The sequence below is a fragment of the Dunckerocampus dactyliophorus genome, chromosome 3, assembly GCF_027744805.1.
Source record: "Dunckerocampus dactyliophorus isolate RoL2022-P2 chromosome 3, RoL_Ddac_1.1, whole genome shotgun sequence".
Taxonomy (NCBI): domain Eukaryota; kingdom Metazoa; phylum Chordata; class Actinopteri; order Syngnathiformes; family Syngnathidae; genus Dunckerocampus; species Dunckerocampus dactyliophorus.
In genome coordinates, this window is record NC_072821.1 from 32250965 (window position 1) to 32266847 (window position 15883).

General features: G+C 37.4%; 1 protein-coding gene across 2 annotated transcripts in view; it reads left to right on the forward strand.

Annotated features, from left to right (window-relative positions):
- Positions 1-12766, forward strand: part of otog (otogelin) — an 83847-nt gene extending 71081 nt beyond the window's left edge. Inside the window, exons 54-57 of one of the 2 annotated variants that reach the window (XM_054771617.1) lie at positions 574-619; positions 1068-1139; positions 4890-4969; positions 7680-12766. In XM_054771617.1, coding sequence (XP_054627592.1) covers positions 574-619; positions 1068-1139; positions 4890-4969; positions 7680-7880 — 399 coding nt within the window. In that variant the 3' untranslated portion in view covers positions 7881-12766. The remainder of the gene's footprint in view (positions 1-573; positions 620-1067; positions 1140-4889; positions 4970-7679) is intronic. The other variant, XM_054771615.1, reaches the window with a different exon arrangement.
- The last annotated feature ends 3117 nt before the right edge of the window (positions 12767-15883 follow it).

Here is a 15883-nt window from a genome sequence, read left to right on the forward strand (position 1 = left end):
CATCGGGATGTTATTCTTGCAATATTAAGGCTTTTTCTTGTTGGATTACTGCTGATTTTTCCATTTTTGCTGTTTTTTTTTTTTTTTCAAGTTTTCTTGTGGAAGTATTTTTAGAATGTGCTGCGGGCCGATAAAAAAAAACAGCCGCGGGCCCCAAATGGCCCCTGGCGGCTCTTTGAACAGCTTATGTTTATACGTTAATTGCAGGTAATAAGTGTGAGGGACGCTTAAACCTGGACTGTGTCGCGAGTAAACAGTGGCTATTGCTTCACTTTGATGTACGTATTATTAAATCGGAGGAGAACACCAAGCTAGCGGGAGAGTTTACAGCTACTCGCCAAATTCTGCAAATTTTCACACTATTGCTTGGCAACTAGAAGTTTAATCTCACTCCTCCTTAATGAGCTTCTTCTTGAGCCACTTCTTTGTTGCTCTATGTTTTAAATGTGGATTGGTGTCTTTGCAAAGATGCTTAACTTACTAAATCGAAAGTGGATCAAATAATTATTTCTCTTACTCTATATTTGAAATGAGGGAAATCCTTAATTATATCGGGTTCTCTTTTGCACCCAGATCGGAGGAAGTGTTGTAAGTTACATGGACGGATGTTGCAAGACATGTGAGTATGTGACATGAGCATGGCACAGCTGCAGTGTAGTTTCTGTAGAGCTGTAGGCTGCAGCCGACACTCACCTGCCACCCAACATGCCTCCAGCGTCATGCACACCGTTTCACGGTTTCATTCCTCAGCACAATGTCCTGTTTTGCTAGCACAGTTGTCTTCTAATTATTCTCACGGGTGTGCTCTGTCAGTGTGCTTTTCAGTGACAGCAAGGACACAAGTTTGATTGGATTTTTTTCTTGTTTTTAAAATTCATTGAAGATGTACAGTATGTAGGATAATTATTCCACCCTGGGAAAAAAAACCAAACACTTTTGCCCATAATGAGCATATGTACTTATGTCATGTCTGATCGCACCTCTGTCCCTGAAGCACCTGAAGACATGTAAGTGGCGTAGCGGTTTACGTGCTGCAGCTTACCATCATCATGTACCGATCCCACCAGGTACTGGATCCCCTCTGTTCCCTTTCTCTGTTAGCTCCCTGACTCCCACAGTAAACACAAACTGTGAAAGAGGTACCAAGACCACGAATCGCCAGTGCTATTGTTGATATTCCACAATGTACTCCCTCCCTCAGTGACGTTTCTGAGCACACCAAAAGTTGCCCCCACCCCCCCAAAAAAAGCAAGACAGTTCCCTCAGCAGTTACCTCATTTCAACCTGAATAGAAACTGCATACAACACAAATAAAACAGTATTTCTCTCATGGAAATGTACTATTTATAAGACTGTTTTTATTATGGTGTTTGCCGTGTTTGTTGGTTGAAATGAGTCGCATTTGAGAGGCCTGCAACATGTACACATTTGCCACCTCCCTGCCTTCCCTGCAGATCTGCACACAAATGATACCCTCTCCACATAGCACTGTCTGGGCAGTGCATTGTTGATTGCCAACAATGTGCTGTTGGTAGAAGCCCAGCAGTCGGGCTTAGATGTCTGCATGTTTCTATAGATCGGGGTGTCCAAAGTTTTTATGAAACGATGCAAGGGCCACTTTGACATTTTGTATAGATATGCTAAAAAGTTCTATATTTCAAAAATAAAAACTGCATCTTAGCTTTTTTTCCCTTTTACCACATTTTTTTTCTTTCTTCTTAAATAATATTCTTAATTTTGCTTCGAGTAATATTATGACTTTAATTTTATTAGGACTTAAAATAAGATATTTCTTTAATATTTCATCTCCTAGCTACTAAGATGAAATTATGTTTTGTATTTATTCTCAACTTGCAACGTTTTTCTCTTAATATATTTACTTTATTCTCATAAAATTACGGCTGCTTTTTTCCATTTCTGCTGTTTTCTTTTATCTTCCAACTATTTCAACTTTCTTGATAATTTGGACTTTAATTTCCATCATATTTATTCATATATACCTTTTTCTTTTCATTTCTGCTGTTTTTTTCTGCATTAATATAAAATTTAGACTTTTTTATAAAATGAGAGCTTTTTTTCCATTTCTGTTGCTGTTTTTTTACATTTTCCACTGTCATCTTTGTTCATGTAAATTTTCTTCTCGTAATTATGACTTTATTCTCATAATATTTTATCAAAAATTGCATTGTTTTGTTTGTTTTTCATAACATTACAGTTTTTTTTAAATAACATATATTTTTTAATATTTCAACTCGACTACTGAAATGACATTTTTTCCTCATATTACGAGTTTATTCTCGAAAAATCTCAACTTTTTTTCTTGTTACAATACAACCTTTTTCTCTTAAATGTTTTGACTTCATACTCATAAAATGTTTTTTTAAATTTATTTTCCAACTATTTAAATTTTCTTCTTGTAAATTTTCTTCTTGTAATTATGAGTTTATTGTCATAATATTTTGACTTTATTCTTGTAACATTAGAACTTTTTTCGCAACCTAATTTTCAAAAAAATTACAACTTTATTCATTTTGTTTGTTTCTCCTAATGTTATGATTCTTTAAACGTCTTTTTTAAAATTTGTATTTCAACTTCCTGCTACTAAAATTAAGTTTTCTTTCCTCATAATATTATTATTATTATTCGCGTAAAATTTGGACTTGTTGACACTCGATTACAAGTTTTTTTCTTAATATTATACCTTATTCAAGTAAAACGCTGCTGATTTTAACATTTTTGCTGGTTATTTTTGCGGGCCGCACTTTGCACACCCCTGCCATAGTTGATAGTGATAATGAGATGCTGTTTGTGTCCATTTTCAAGTAGTGGCTGTAGAAGATTTGCATGCTGCTTGTTTGCTTCCAGCGCTCCAGAGAGCATAAGTCGTTATGTGAGGCATAGCGCTGACAGGAAACATGACGAGTGACTCATCATTCGCACTTCCTGGATGGGCCAAGGTTATTTTCTCATATTGCCACATACACACTTGCTTTCCTGATTCTTAAAACATGTTCAAGTCACCCTTATTTTGAGTAAGTTGTTGTGTGTAAATCAATAGCTCAATCCGCAGGGACCCACAGGGTACCGGTTCAAGTACCTTGCAGAATTATAATCAGTACTATAACTTCAATTACAAACCAATAACCACATGTCCAGACTTTTGAGATATAACCCGAGCTTGGACAATGTGCACACGAACGAGACCATTACTTTGAAAGAAATATGACGGGACAGACCACCCATTCGTGGGAGCTCGGCTCTCACCGACTCCCACGTAACTCGAAACCTGGCTGTGCCGCCTGTCTCTGACAACAAAGGGATTCATTGAGTTGATTCCGTGGCTGCCTGATGGCTGCAGTTGTATTTAGAGCTCATCACTCAGGATTGAAATGTCTGAACGCAAAATAGAAGGACACCCTCAACGATTACACACAGTATACTCGCACAATGGAATGGGATCACACGTCCTAAACCTCGGACCACCTGTGTCATACAGTCATACTAATGATATGAATACACAGTAGTGTTTGTAATACGGAACGTTAAAGCAGGGGTGTCCAAACTTTTTCCAGTGAGGGCCACATAGCGAAAAATGAAAGGCCACTTTGCTATTTTGTAGATACGCGAAGAAGTTATCGCTCAGCTTTGTGATATAGGCGAAAAAGCCTATTATTAGTATCAATTTCAGTCTTTGCTCTTTTCCTCTTTTTGTAGATTTTTTTGTAAATTTTCCAAATATTTCAACGTTCATCTAAAATAGTCTTTGTAAATTTTCTCCTCATAATTTTATGACTTTACTCCCATTGACTACTTGTAACATTACAACTTTTTTCACAACCTCATTTTTTAAAATTACAACTTTATTTGTTGTTCTATTTGTTTTTCATACTACAACTAAAAAAAATAACATCTTTAATATCTTTTTATGATTTTATCTCTAAAATCTTTTCAACTTTATGCTACTAAATGACTTTTTGCTCATAACATTACGACTTGTTAGATTGCATTGTTTCTCTTAATATTTTGACTTTATTCTTGTAAAATGATTGCAGATTTTCCCCTTTTTTCCTACTGTTTTTTGTTCAATTATATTTGTAGCATGTGCCGTGGATTTATTTATGCAATTTTTTTTCCCCAAACATTTCAACTTCCTTCTCAAATAATTTTCGTAAATTCTCTTCTTGTAATTATGGCTTTATTCCTATAATCTTTTGACTTTATTCTCGTAACATATCTTTTTCCGGAACCTAATTTTCTAAAAATGACAACATTATTTCTTTTGTTTTTTTTTTTGTAGTATGACAACTTAAAAAATGTCTTTCTGTAATATTTCAACTTTGTACTACTAAAAAGAAGTTAGCTTCCTGTAAAATTATGACATTTTCCCGTTAGATTACAACATTTTTGTCTTAATATTTTGACTTTATTCTTGTAAAATTACTGCAGATTTTTCCATTTTTGCTGTTATTTTCTTTTTTAATTATTATATTTTAACAATGTGCCAATAATGGGCCAATAAAAAAAACTTCTGTGGGTCGCAAATGGCCCCCAGCCCGCGCTTTGGACCCCCTGCATTAAGTATTTGTATTAGCACATTCAGCACTGTTTGATCATCAGTGATTAAACAATTGAGGTAGTATTAATAAACACTACCACCAGGTTACCCAGCATGCCTTGTGGGTAGTAGATGCGGGTATAGTATTTGACCTCGCCTCTCGTCACATGCATTTAGTCCCACAGCTTGTGCATGATAACCGTCAGTGCTCCTCTTTCTCTTCATCCGTCTTTGTGGCGCTGTGCCTCCTCGTGGTGTTTGCTGTGTTGTAGCACAGGTTGTTGCTCTTGTTGACTGACGTCTTTTTGTCCCAACTGGTTTGGTTTGTGAACAGGCAAAGAAGACGGGAAGCCCTGTCAGAAGGTGACCGTCAGGATGACTATCAGGAAGAATGACTGTCGCAGTAACCGGCCGGTACGTGAGTCACTTACTCACTCACTCACTCACTCCTTTGGTCATCAATTTAGGGTAATAAATGGATACAACAAAACTAACCATCCTATCATAAGTTGGGGGTGGCCAAACTTTACTCTTTACCCGCATACAGAAAAATGAAAGGATGCTGGGGACCACTTTTATACATTTTTAAGATGCTAAAAGCAATCCAAGGTGGCCTGGTGGTTAGCATGTTGGCCACACAGTCAGGAGATGGGGTCGAATCTCCGTTTGGGCATTTCTGTGTGGAGTTTGCATGTTCTCCTCGTGCGTGGGTTTTCTCGGGATACTCCGGTTTCCTCCCACATTCCAAAAACATGCATGTTAGGTTAATTGGTGACTCTAAATTGTCCATAGGTATGAATGTGAGTGTGAATGGTTGTTTGTCTATATGTGCCCTGCGATTGGCTGGCGATCAGTCCAGGGTGCACCCCGCCTCTCGCCCAAGTCAGCTGGGATAGGCTCCAGCATACCCACGACCCTAGTGAGGAGAAGCGTCATAGAAAATGGATGGATGGATCTTAAAAAAAAAAAAACGTAAAAAATTGAAAAATCTGAAGTCATTTTTCAAGAATAAAGTCAAAATATTAAGAGAAAAAAGTTGTAATCTATTAAGCAAAAGTTGTAATTTTACGAGAATGACATTGCAATATTATGAGGAAAAATAGTGTCATTTTAGCAGCATAAAGTTGAAATATTGAAGGCACATTATTTTTTAAGTTGTAATATTCTGAAAAACAAGCAAAGCTGAAATTTTGGGAAATTTAGGTTGCGGGAAAAGTTCTAAGGGTACTGCAATGAAGACAAAATATTATGGGAATGAAGTCATAATTACGAGAGAAGAAAGTTGCAATAGTTGGAAAATACAGCACAAATGGAAAAAAACAGCTGTAATTTTACATCAAAGTCAAAATATTAAGAGAAAAAAGTTGTTTCCAACAAGACAAAAAATAGACACGGAAGATGAGGACAAGTAATGTCATTTTAATAGCATAGAGTTAATATATTAAAGATTTTTTTTTTTAAGTCGTAATATCATAAGAAACAAACTAAAATTGGGGAAAATGACGTTGGGGCAAAAGTTCTAATATTATGGAAATAAAGTCTAAATATTATAGGAATAGGGTCATAATTACGAGAAGAACATTTTGAAAGTTGAAAATTGAAAACAAACCTCAGCAGGAATGAAAAAAAATGCTGTAATTTCATGAAAAAAAGAGAAAAAAGTCGGATTCTAATGAGACTCAACTCGTTATATCTTGAGGAAAAATAATGTCATTTTAGTAGTATAGAGTTTAAATATTAAGGAAAATTTTTTTTTAAGTTGTAATATTATTTGAAACCAAAACAAAATAAATGTATCATTTTTGGAAAATTTCGTTGCGGAAAAAAATTCTAATATTATGAGATTAAAGTCAAAATACAGTAGTACCTCGAATAACGTAAACCTCCTTTTACGTAAATTCCACTGAACGTAAAGAATTTATGTACATTTTTCGCATCGTATTACGTAAGGAATTCCATATAACGTAAAGCGTCAAGTCCATGCAAGCGACGGAGAGACTAACAGTACACTTGGTGACGCCTTCTGGCTTCACGCTCTCATTGGCTGATTATCGGGGCACCGCCTACACTCTCATCTCATTTGCTGATTATCGGGGCACCGCCTACGCTCTTATCTCATTGGCTGACTTATCCAGCGCGTCCAGTTTGTGTGTGAGCTCCCTTCCTCATCTTAGTCGCCCTTAAACTAGTTCGCACGCATTGAAATCTCTTTTTAATTTGTTTACTTTTCTTTGTGTTAAAATTAGCGGAGTCATGGGCCCTAAACCAAGTGTAAGTGAGAAGAAAAAAAGGGAAAAGTTGTCGAGGAGGAAATGATCCAGAAGCATGACGGTGGTATGAAATGAAGTGATGTTGCTAGACTATACGGCCGTTCCCCATCGACCATTATACCTTATTTAACTTATTTTATATTGGAATGTTACTCTACTATGTTTATGCTAACATTTTCTTATATTTTCCCACCATATTTGGTGGACTTTGAATATTTTGAAGGCCCAAAGGTGTGAGTTTGGGAAGATCTTGGAACGGATGAGGCTATTTACATGTATTTTACGCTTCGTATAACATAAAATCCCTATAACATAAAGGTTCTCGGAACGGATTATTTACATGTTAGGGGCGTCTACTGTATTATGTAAATAAAGTGATAATATGTTGAGAACAAAATTTACAAAGATTATTTAAGAAGAAAGTTGAAATATTTTGGGGGAAAAAACAGCAGCAAAAATGAGGAAAAAAAGAGTAAATACTGAAGTTCATACCAATAATAGGCTATTTTCACATGCACTTTTTTCTTGAAATATACACAACTTACTAGCGTGATCTACATGTATTGCTTTACAAAATATCAAACTTTCATTTTTCAGCATGTGGCCCTTGGTGGAAAAAGACCCCCCTGCTCTAGACGCTACATAATCAATTTGTATGCAAACTACTGCAAGTTTCTAAAGTTTAAGTAGAAGTTACAAGCAGGGTTGAATAATTTTGAGTGCAACTGCACCTGTTTGCATTACAATATAATATACTGGGAACCGGAATGTATTATAATTGTAATTCGTATAGCTCGTAACAGCGAATGCCAATGATATTCTTCTGCCGCCATCTTGTTGTCTCTGTGCTGCAGGTGAACATTGTGTCATGTGACGGGAAGTGTCCATCGGCCAGCATCTACAACTACAACATCAACACGTACGCTCGCTTCTGCAAGTGCTGTCGAGAGATGGGCCTGCAGCGGCGCTCGGTGCAGCTCTACTGCAGCGGCAACTCCACCTGGGTCATCTACGCCATTCAAGAGCCCACCGACTGCTCCTGCCAGTGGTCGTAGTGGTCCTGGAGCTCTGGCTGCAAACAACCCCTCCCCTACACACACATACACATAAATATTCAGGTCTACTTGGTGGAATAAGGCAGATGTACTGTTTGTACAATACTGTATATTGCAGTGCGTGTCATTGCTTCTCTAGCAGGGAAGTAACGACTGCAGTTGTGCCTCGCTGGCAGCTGCAAACACACACGGCACTGTGACATTTGACCTCTGACCTCTCGGGGCTAGGTAAGCGACAGATTTACTTTGCAGGGATAGAAATAGTCACAAGGAGTAGAAAAAAGGGATGCCTTGAGTGACAATTCAGAGACTCCCCACGAACAAAGTCCATTATGAGCATCAATCCTGAAAGCAAGAATAAAACACACAGGGGGGCCTCGGGTTGTCAATGACTTCCGCCCCCTTTAGTATTCATTAGCAGTCAAAAATCGTTATCTTCGTCGAGCAGTTGGGACCAAAAGAGCGGCCAATGTGATGTGATGATGAGCGGTGATGGCTTTCCTTGTCTTTGGCGCACTGACGCTTGGAAGACATAACAAAGTGTAAAAAGTGAACTGAATTCTAAAAAAATAGAATTTAACAAGAAAACTTCAAAAATAAATAAATAAAGTCAAAATGTTAAGAGAAAAAAAGTGTAGTTTTACAAGAATAACATCTTCATATTGGGAAGAAAAATTATGTCATTGTAGAAATATTAAAAGACATTATTTTTAGTGGTAGTATTATGAAAAATAACCAAAACAACGAATTTTTGGAAAATTAGGTTGCGGAAAAAGTTACAATGTTCCGAGAATAAAGTCAAAATATTTTGGGAATAAAGTCATAATTACGAGAAGAAAATTTACATGAAGAAAGATGACATAGTGGGAAAAAAAAAAAAAAAACCAGCAACAGAAATGGGAAAAAAAGCTCTCATTTCATGACAATAAAGTCAAAATGTGAAGATAAAAAAGTCGTATTCTAACGAGAAAAAAAGTGGTGACTTTACGAAAATAAACTCTTAATTATTACAGGGACAAATAATGTTATATTTCAGAAAAAAAATGTAATTGCAAATTGGAAAATTAGGTTGGGGATGAAGTTTTAATACGGCCATAAAGTCATAATAATACGAAAAGATACAGTAATTGACTTTAGAAGATGAAGTTAGAATATTTGGGGAAAAAAAGCAACAGCAAAAATGAGGAAAAAAGGGCAAAGACCAAAGTTGATAGGAATAATACCCTTTTTCCACTTAAATCACAAAGCGGAGATGCAGTTTTTTCTTGTATTGTACATAACTTCTTAGCATATCGAGTTGCATCCTTTCATTTTTCACTATGTGGCCCTGGCAGGACAAAAGTTAGGACACCCCTGTAATAAGCGACGTGTGCCCATGCAGGCTGTATTCTTGTGTTGCACGTGGCGCGTATTCTTCCGCTGGTGCGCGCTGTAACCCGATCGAGTCTCGTGTTTAAGGACCACAGTTACGCTTTTTATGAATTTATGGGACCGCGTTTGTAACCACGGAAGGTCGTAAACCGAGGATCACCTGTAGTTAAATAAAATAAAAACACTGTACACTACACACTTTTTTAAAATTATGTTTTACTTTACCACAATAGTTTTTAAAAGCTTAGTGTTTTACTTTTAATACATTTTTTTCCCTTTTACTCTGTTTTGCCTCAAAAATTCAACTATTTGCAGTCCCAATGTGATTGTTTTTACTTTTAATTTATGTTTAGAGTGCCCCTCTTCTGTATGGCTTAAAATCAAAATAAATAAATGTAGTGTAGTTTGAGGATTGTCAGAAAGATCTGTGGGTACAGTCGTCCCTCGCCACATCGCGCTTCGAATTTTGCGGCTTCACTCACGTTTTTTTTTTTTTAAAGTATGAATCAATAAATCAAGCTGTCTTTGTGGATGAATATGACCTATTATTTATCAAAAAATGCATATTTAAATGATTTCTGTTGCCTAAATGAAGCATTTTCCAGCATGAAAATTGCTAAAATGAACTAAACTACAAATATCAGGCATTCAGAAAACCCATTCAAATTGTGATATGCAGTATTCTACACTGGTCACCAGGTGTCAGTAGGTGCAACATAAAAAAATGGTGAAACATTATCTCACAACAGGCGCAATAATAATAACTAGGGCTGTCAAATTTAACACCTCATTAACGCATTAAAGCAAGTTTACTTTATCAGCACAATTTTTTTGATGCGCAATTAACGTGCGCGCGTCCCCTTTGTCCCTCGGCCAACGCCGTCGTTGCCAGCTGTAGCTACAAGTTGGAGCAAATATTGAGCAGAAAGAAGGGGGTATTTTGATTGGTAAATTTAGCTTCAAAGCCCTGGCAGATGACTCTGGCAGCAAGACCAAAGTTATTTGTATCTACTATCGCTGTGATTGGAACTATCACGGACTACGTCATCGTCAACTTGCCAGAGAGAAGCGAGAAGTTACTGAACCACTGACGGAATTTTTAATTGACATTTATACAGTGGTACCTTGGCATACAATTGTCCCAACTAAGGAGTGTTTTTTTTTAGAAGCGAGCCATCTCTGGGCTGATTTTTTGCTTGGAACTGCGAGCTACAATTGGGTATGAGCTGCACGTTAACAGCAGGCATAGCCGAGGACAGCTATGTGGGCGCTTCTTCAATTCAGCGCTAGCCAGATAAGACGCCTGCTAGCGGTAGATTTAGCCATAGACATAGACGCCGCATTGAGTGGGTTTGTCCACTGCTGCGATACGCCGCCATATTGGATGGGTCAACTTTATACATTCACACACGCCCTAATATACAGTACTTGGGAAACAGTTAGGCACCATAAATAATCACAATCACAAGTTAGGCACCATAAATAATCACAATCACATTGTACAAAAGCAACAATCACTTTTTCTGTGCTTCCCAAGTATATTAGTGTGTGTTTGAATGTATAAATGAGAGGAATTAACTTAAATTTCTTTGTAAAAAGGTGCTTTATGAAAGTAAGTACACTGACTTGTATTCATTTACATGGCAGCCTTGACCCATCCAATATGGCTGCCGGATATATATAAACATTTAGTCTATGTCTGTGGATTTAGCTAGAATTAGCAGTGCACTAGCTAGTCATCATCACATCAGTAAAACATACGTACATTATAGCAATCTAATTTATCTTACTTATTGTATATTGTGTAAAACTATGACAGGAACAACATCAAATTAAAAGCATGAAATGAATACAGAATACAGAATACAGGGCTGGACTTCTTTTCCAAAGAGGTTGTGTACCGCAAATTGCACGTGAGCACTCAATAAGGTCATCAAATCTTACCTTTATGCATTCCCACATAGTTTCACCTTTTGGGAGTGAATATGAAGTGAAGGAAAAAGGGTGAAAATACAGTGTAGTAGTCCATCTGTGTGAATTTCTCTTGGAGATGAATAGTATCTATTTGTGCAGCATTCAAGAAGGTGTGTTCAAGGACGGTCAAACAAAATGGGACAAATCTCGGCTGGCATTAAGCATTTAAGCACCGGGGTATTTCTAATTTTGAATCCAAAATTTTGATTTTTGAATCCACCATCCACCAGTAGGAGCCTGGACTGCTTCTCAGAGAGGTTGTGTACCGAACAAATATGCACACTAGCACTCAATAAGGTCATCAAATCTTACCTTCATGCATTCCCACATAGTATCAGAACCAAATGGAACCAAATGTGAGGCGAAAGAAAAAGGGTAAAAGTACAGTATACTAGTAGTAATAGTACTGTAGTAGTGCTGTGCAGCGTGGGACAAAGTTAGAAGGTGCGTTCAAGGACTGTTGCCGCTCGCAGGAAACATACAAAAACTGTGTGATTTCTAATTGTATATTATTTTTGGAATAAAATAAAACATCACATTTGTAGTTATTGCAGTTGCGTATCGAATCGTTTACCACAAAGAGATTTACGTCCCTACTTGTAGATACAAGCCTTTTTCATCTGCGATTAATTATGAGTTAACTATGGACAAAAATGTGATTAAGCGTGATTAAATATTTAAATCGATTGACAGCCCTAATAAAAACATCATAATCATAACACGGTCTACTGTTGAGGCCATAATCCCGCTAAAACTCTCCTCTGAACCCCTGTCACTTCCTGTCCACGTGTGTGGAAAACATTTATTGCAACACGAGCACAAGTTTTATTTATGTCTTAAACGGCTTATTTTCCATGTTTATGTCTACTATATTCGGTAATACAAGTGTAAAGGTGACTATAGGGGTGTTATTTCATGTCAAGAGGGCTCTAATAATGTTAAAAAACATATTTTAGAAGGTCATAAACAGGTTTTCATTTCATTACATTTATAAATAAGGACTCCTACTTTGTGGAAATTCACTTATCACGGTCAGGTCTGGAACCAGAACCAGACCACATTTGGGTCCGGGACCAATTAACCGCGATGCACGAGGGATTACTGTATTCAGAAAAGTCATCCTTGCGGTTCAATCATTTAACTCCATATTCAAGTCGTAGAAACGTTCTAAGTAGATAATTAGTTAATACTATACTGTATATTTGGACAGGGGACATATTTTACACTATACTGTGTCTATACTATATAAAATGAACAATAGTGAGTTCACTGATTTGAATCCAGCTGTATGTGGAGCACTTTATTTATTTATTGGAGACGGATAAAGCATAAATGTGTGAATGGCCTAGTCACCACCTTTGGTTTCATTTACTTTCTTATATTTGCTTTTTAAAAGTCTATTAAAGAAGTTTGGCATTGGTGTAATTACTGCACGTTTTGAAGCAACTTGTCATGAATAAGTGAGCTGGAAAGTGTTGTATGATACAAATGTACATTCACATCTCTTATAAATACTTCCCTGTTTATTGTGTGTACACTAATACTGGACAATGTGTAGTAAATATCACTGGTAGACGCCTGCATTGCACATTTCTCTTCTTTGTTGGAAGCAAATCTCCGCTGCAGTTGACATCTGACATCTCTCTCCCAAAGATTGTGTCATTCCATGGGAAGAGTGCACACTAACGAGCTGTTTTGCCACCGGGCAGACGCCCGGCAACAACAACAACCCACCAGGGACATAATAGGGAGACGCCACACCTATATTACCAGGACATGGTAATGAGGTTAACGTGAGGTTAACTTGGCGGCTGGTTTGCTGGTATCGCATTTTCTCAATTCTCCATGCACACAGGTATCAATATCATTATAGTTGCACATTACTTACAGACACGTAGTCTCCACAGCAGATTAACTGAGAGAAGCATCCCGTATTTGTGTTATGATTAAATTTGTGTGCCTAAGTGCAGCACAACACTCTCAACTCAAAAGTATTGTGGCCACGAGGTGTTGCCAAAAAAACAACCACTACAAAATTACAGGCAGATTCTCAAAACTCAGCATGAACAGTACATCGCTTCCTCGGTCTCTTCTTCGGCAGAGGTCACCAACCCGGCGATCACGAGCTAATAGTCGATCGAGAGATTGTTAGAAATAAAAACCTATTATTAAATCAGTGCTCTCCCCTCCTGGAAAGTGACCAACAAGCATGCATTTTGAACGCTGAACACACCCGTACTCCTTGCCCGCAGACAGGAACCCAATCCCCAAAACCCGGGACCAGCGCACGTACACCTGCTCTACTTGCCCCGCAACAACAAGCGTTCAGCGGCAAGCGAAAGAGAGTGAGCGAGAGTGAGGTGCCTGAGCACACGGCTCGGCATAAAATTTAAAAGAACAGTACAAATGGTAAAAATAGAGCAAAAGGCACAATGAGAAAAGGCTGAAATGTTGACGCCAACCACCAATAACAACACAAAGTCATATACTGTATGTACAGTATATATTAGGGATGTTCGATAATATCGGCCCACCAATATTATCTGCCCAATATTGACATAAAAATTGGTTAATATTGGTATTGTTTTGTTTTGCTATAACGAAAGCCGATATAGCTGCTAACATGCCTTGTGTACTTAATACTTTACACTAAGTGATGGCGGACATCTCTGTAACTTCAATGTGAGCCGCATTTTTTGGGGTGGCAGGGAGTGGTGGGTGGTACGGTGGCGCTAATGTGGAGGAGTGCGGAGGTGGCGGTGGGCGGACGCGGTGCTGGATTTCTCGGGTGTTTTCTTGCGCGAGTTGTGCAGTGTTGTTTGCGGCCATGTCGAGAAGCTTAATGCTGATGCTGTCCATTGGCTTCACAGCAGGTGTGTGTTGAGATGGATAGCTAGATAGATAAATATTTCGCTGGGGTGGCATGTTAAAAGCTTCAGTTTGGTGCTGCACTTGGTTGGGTGCGGCGAGTTTTTGAAGCTCGTGATGTGATCATCGGTCGGGCGGCGCCTAATGTGGGCAAACGCTGGACACTCGCCCGTGTGTGCGTGACATTCGGACTAACACAGATAGCCTGAAAAGTGGTTGGCTTCGTCGGACTGGATTGCCGGTCTTCGTTTGCCAACTGAGGTCCTGCTGGAGCGCCATCAAGCTCTGTGCTCTCGCATCCAAAGTTTCCTTAAAGAAGGCATCTCATCCTCTAAGCACTGTTCTACGGAGTCATTTCCTAAAAGCTAGCTCTAACCCAGCATGTAAAACATCACTGCCCTCTACAGACCACACTCTGAACAGCAGCTCAGAACTACACAATACACCCGTCGCTACGGTAACATTACTGACCTCTAATGGCCAGTGTAGAATACTACACCACCAAGACATATCACGTCATTTTTATGCTTGAAAATGCTTAATTTAGGCCAATAATATGTACAGTTTGCTTAAATTTGAGCCACCAAATGGTGAGGGATGCCTGTTTCATCTTTTCTGCAGCGCAACACAGCATTATCGCAGCAATCAATCAGCATCTCTGACTTATCTTGGTGGAACTTGGAGAACTCGAAGATTGAAGCAGAATCACAGACAATATTTGTGACACATACGATGACACACGGTCACTTCTTGCTTCATTTTTCAGGAAATATTCAGGTGAGAAATGTTTTACGGGTGATTCATTTGGCAGAATAAAAAAACAAAAAACGAACATCCTTAGAAAAGATGCCTAGCCGCATGTTTACTGGTAACACTGGTCCAGCGTGCTTCAAGTAAAATGGTGGTGGATATAACACACAACACGTGGAACACCTTTTTACTAAAATACTACCAATTAATATCAAAGATGCTCAGGAGTTATATGCAGTATATTTCAAGAAAAAAATGCATCTCAGTTTTGTGATATCGGTGAAAAAGCCTATTATTAGTAGCAATTTTGTTCTTTGCTCTTTTGTTTGTTCCTAATTTTTGCTGTTTTTTTTCAAATATTTCAACTTCCTTCTCAAATAATCTTTGTCAATTTTATTCTCGTAATACTATGATTTTATTCCCGTATTAAGACTTTTTCTGCAACTTCATTTCCATAAATGACAACTATATTTACGTTTGTTTGTTTCTCATAATATTAGGACGTTTAAAAAATAACATTTTTCTCTTTAATATTTCAACTCTATGCTATTAAAATGACATTATTTTTCCTCATATTTGGAGTTTATTCTCAGAAAATTTGTTTTTTTTTCCTGTTAGAATACAACTTTTTTCTCTCAATATTTTGACTTTATTCTCATAAAATTACAGCTGTTTTTTTGTTTTTATTTTCCAACTATTTCAACTTTCTTCATGTGAATTTCCTTCTTGTAATTATGACTTTATTCCAACAATATTTTGACTTTATTCTCATAAGATCATAACATCTTCCACAACCTAATTTTCCACAAATTGCAACTTCATTAGTTTTGTTTGTTTTTCATATTATTACAACTTTAAAAGAAAGTCTTAACAAAAAGTTTATGCTACTAAAATGACTTTTTGAGATTTTTCCTCATAATATTATGATGTTATTCTTGGAAAATTTAGGCTTTTTTTCAATAAATTAAACATTTTTTTCTTGATATTTTGACTTCATTCTTGTCAAATTACTGCCAATTTTTCAATTTTTTCTGTTGTTG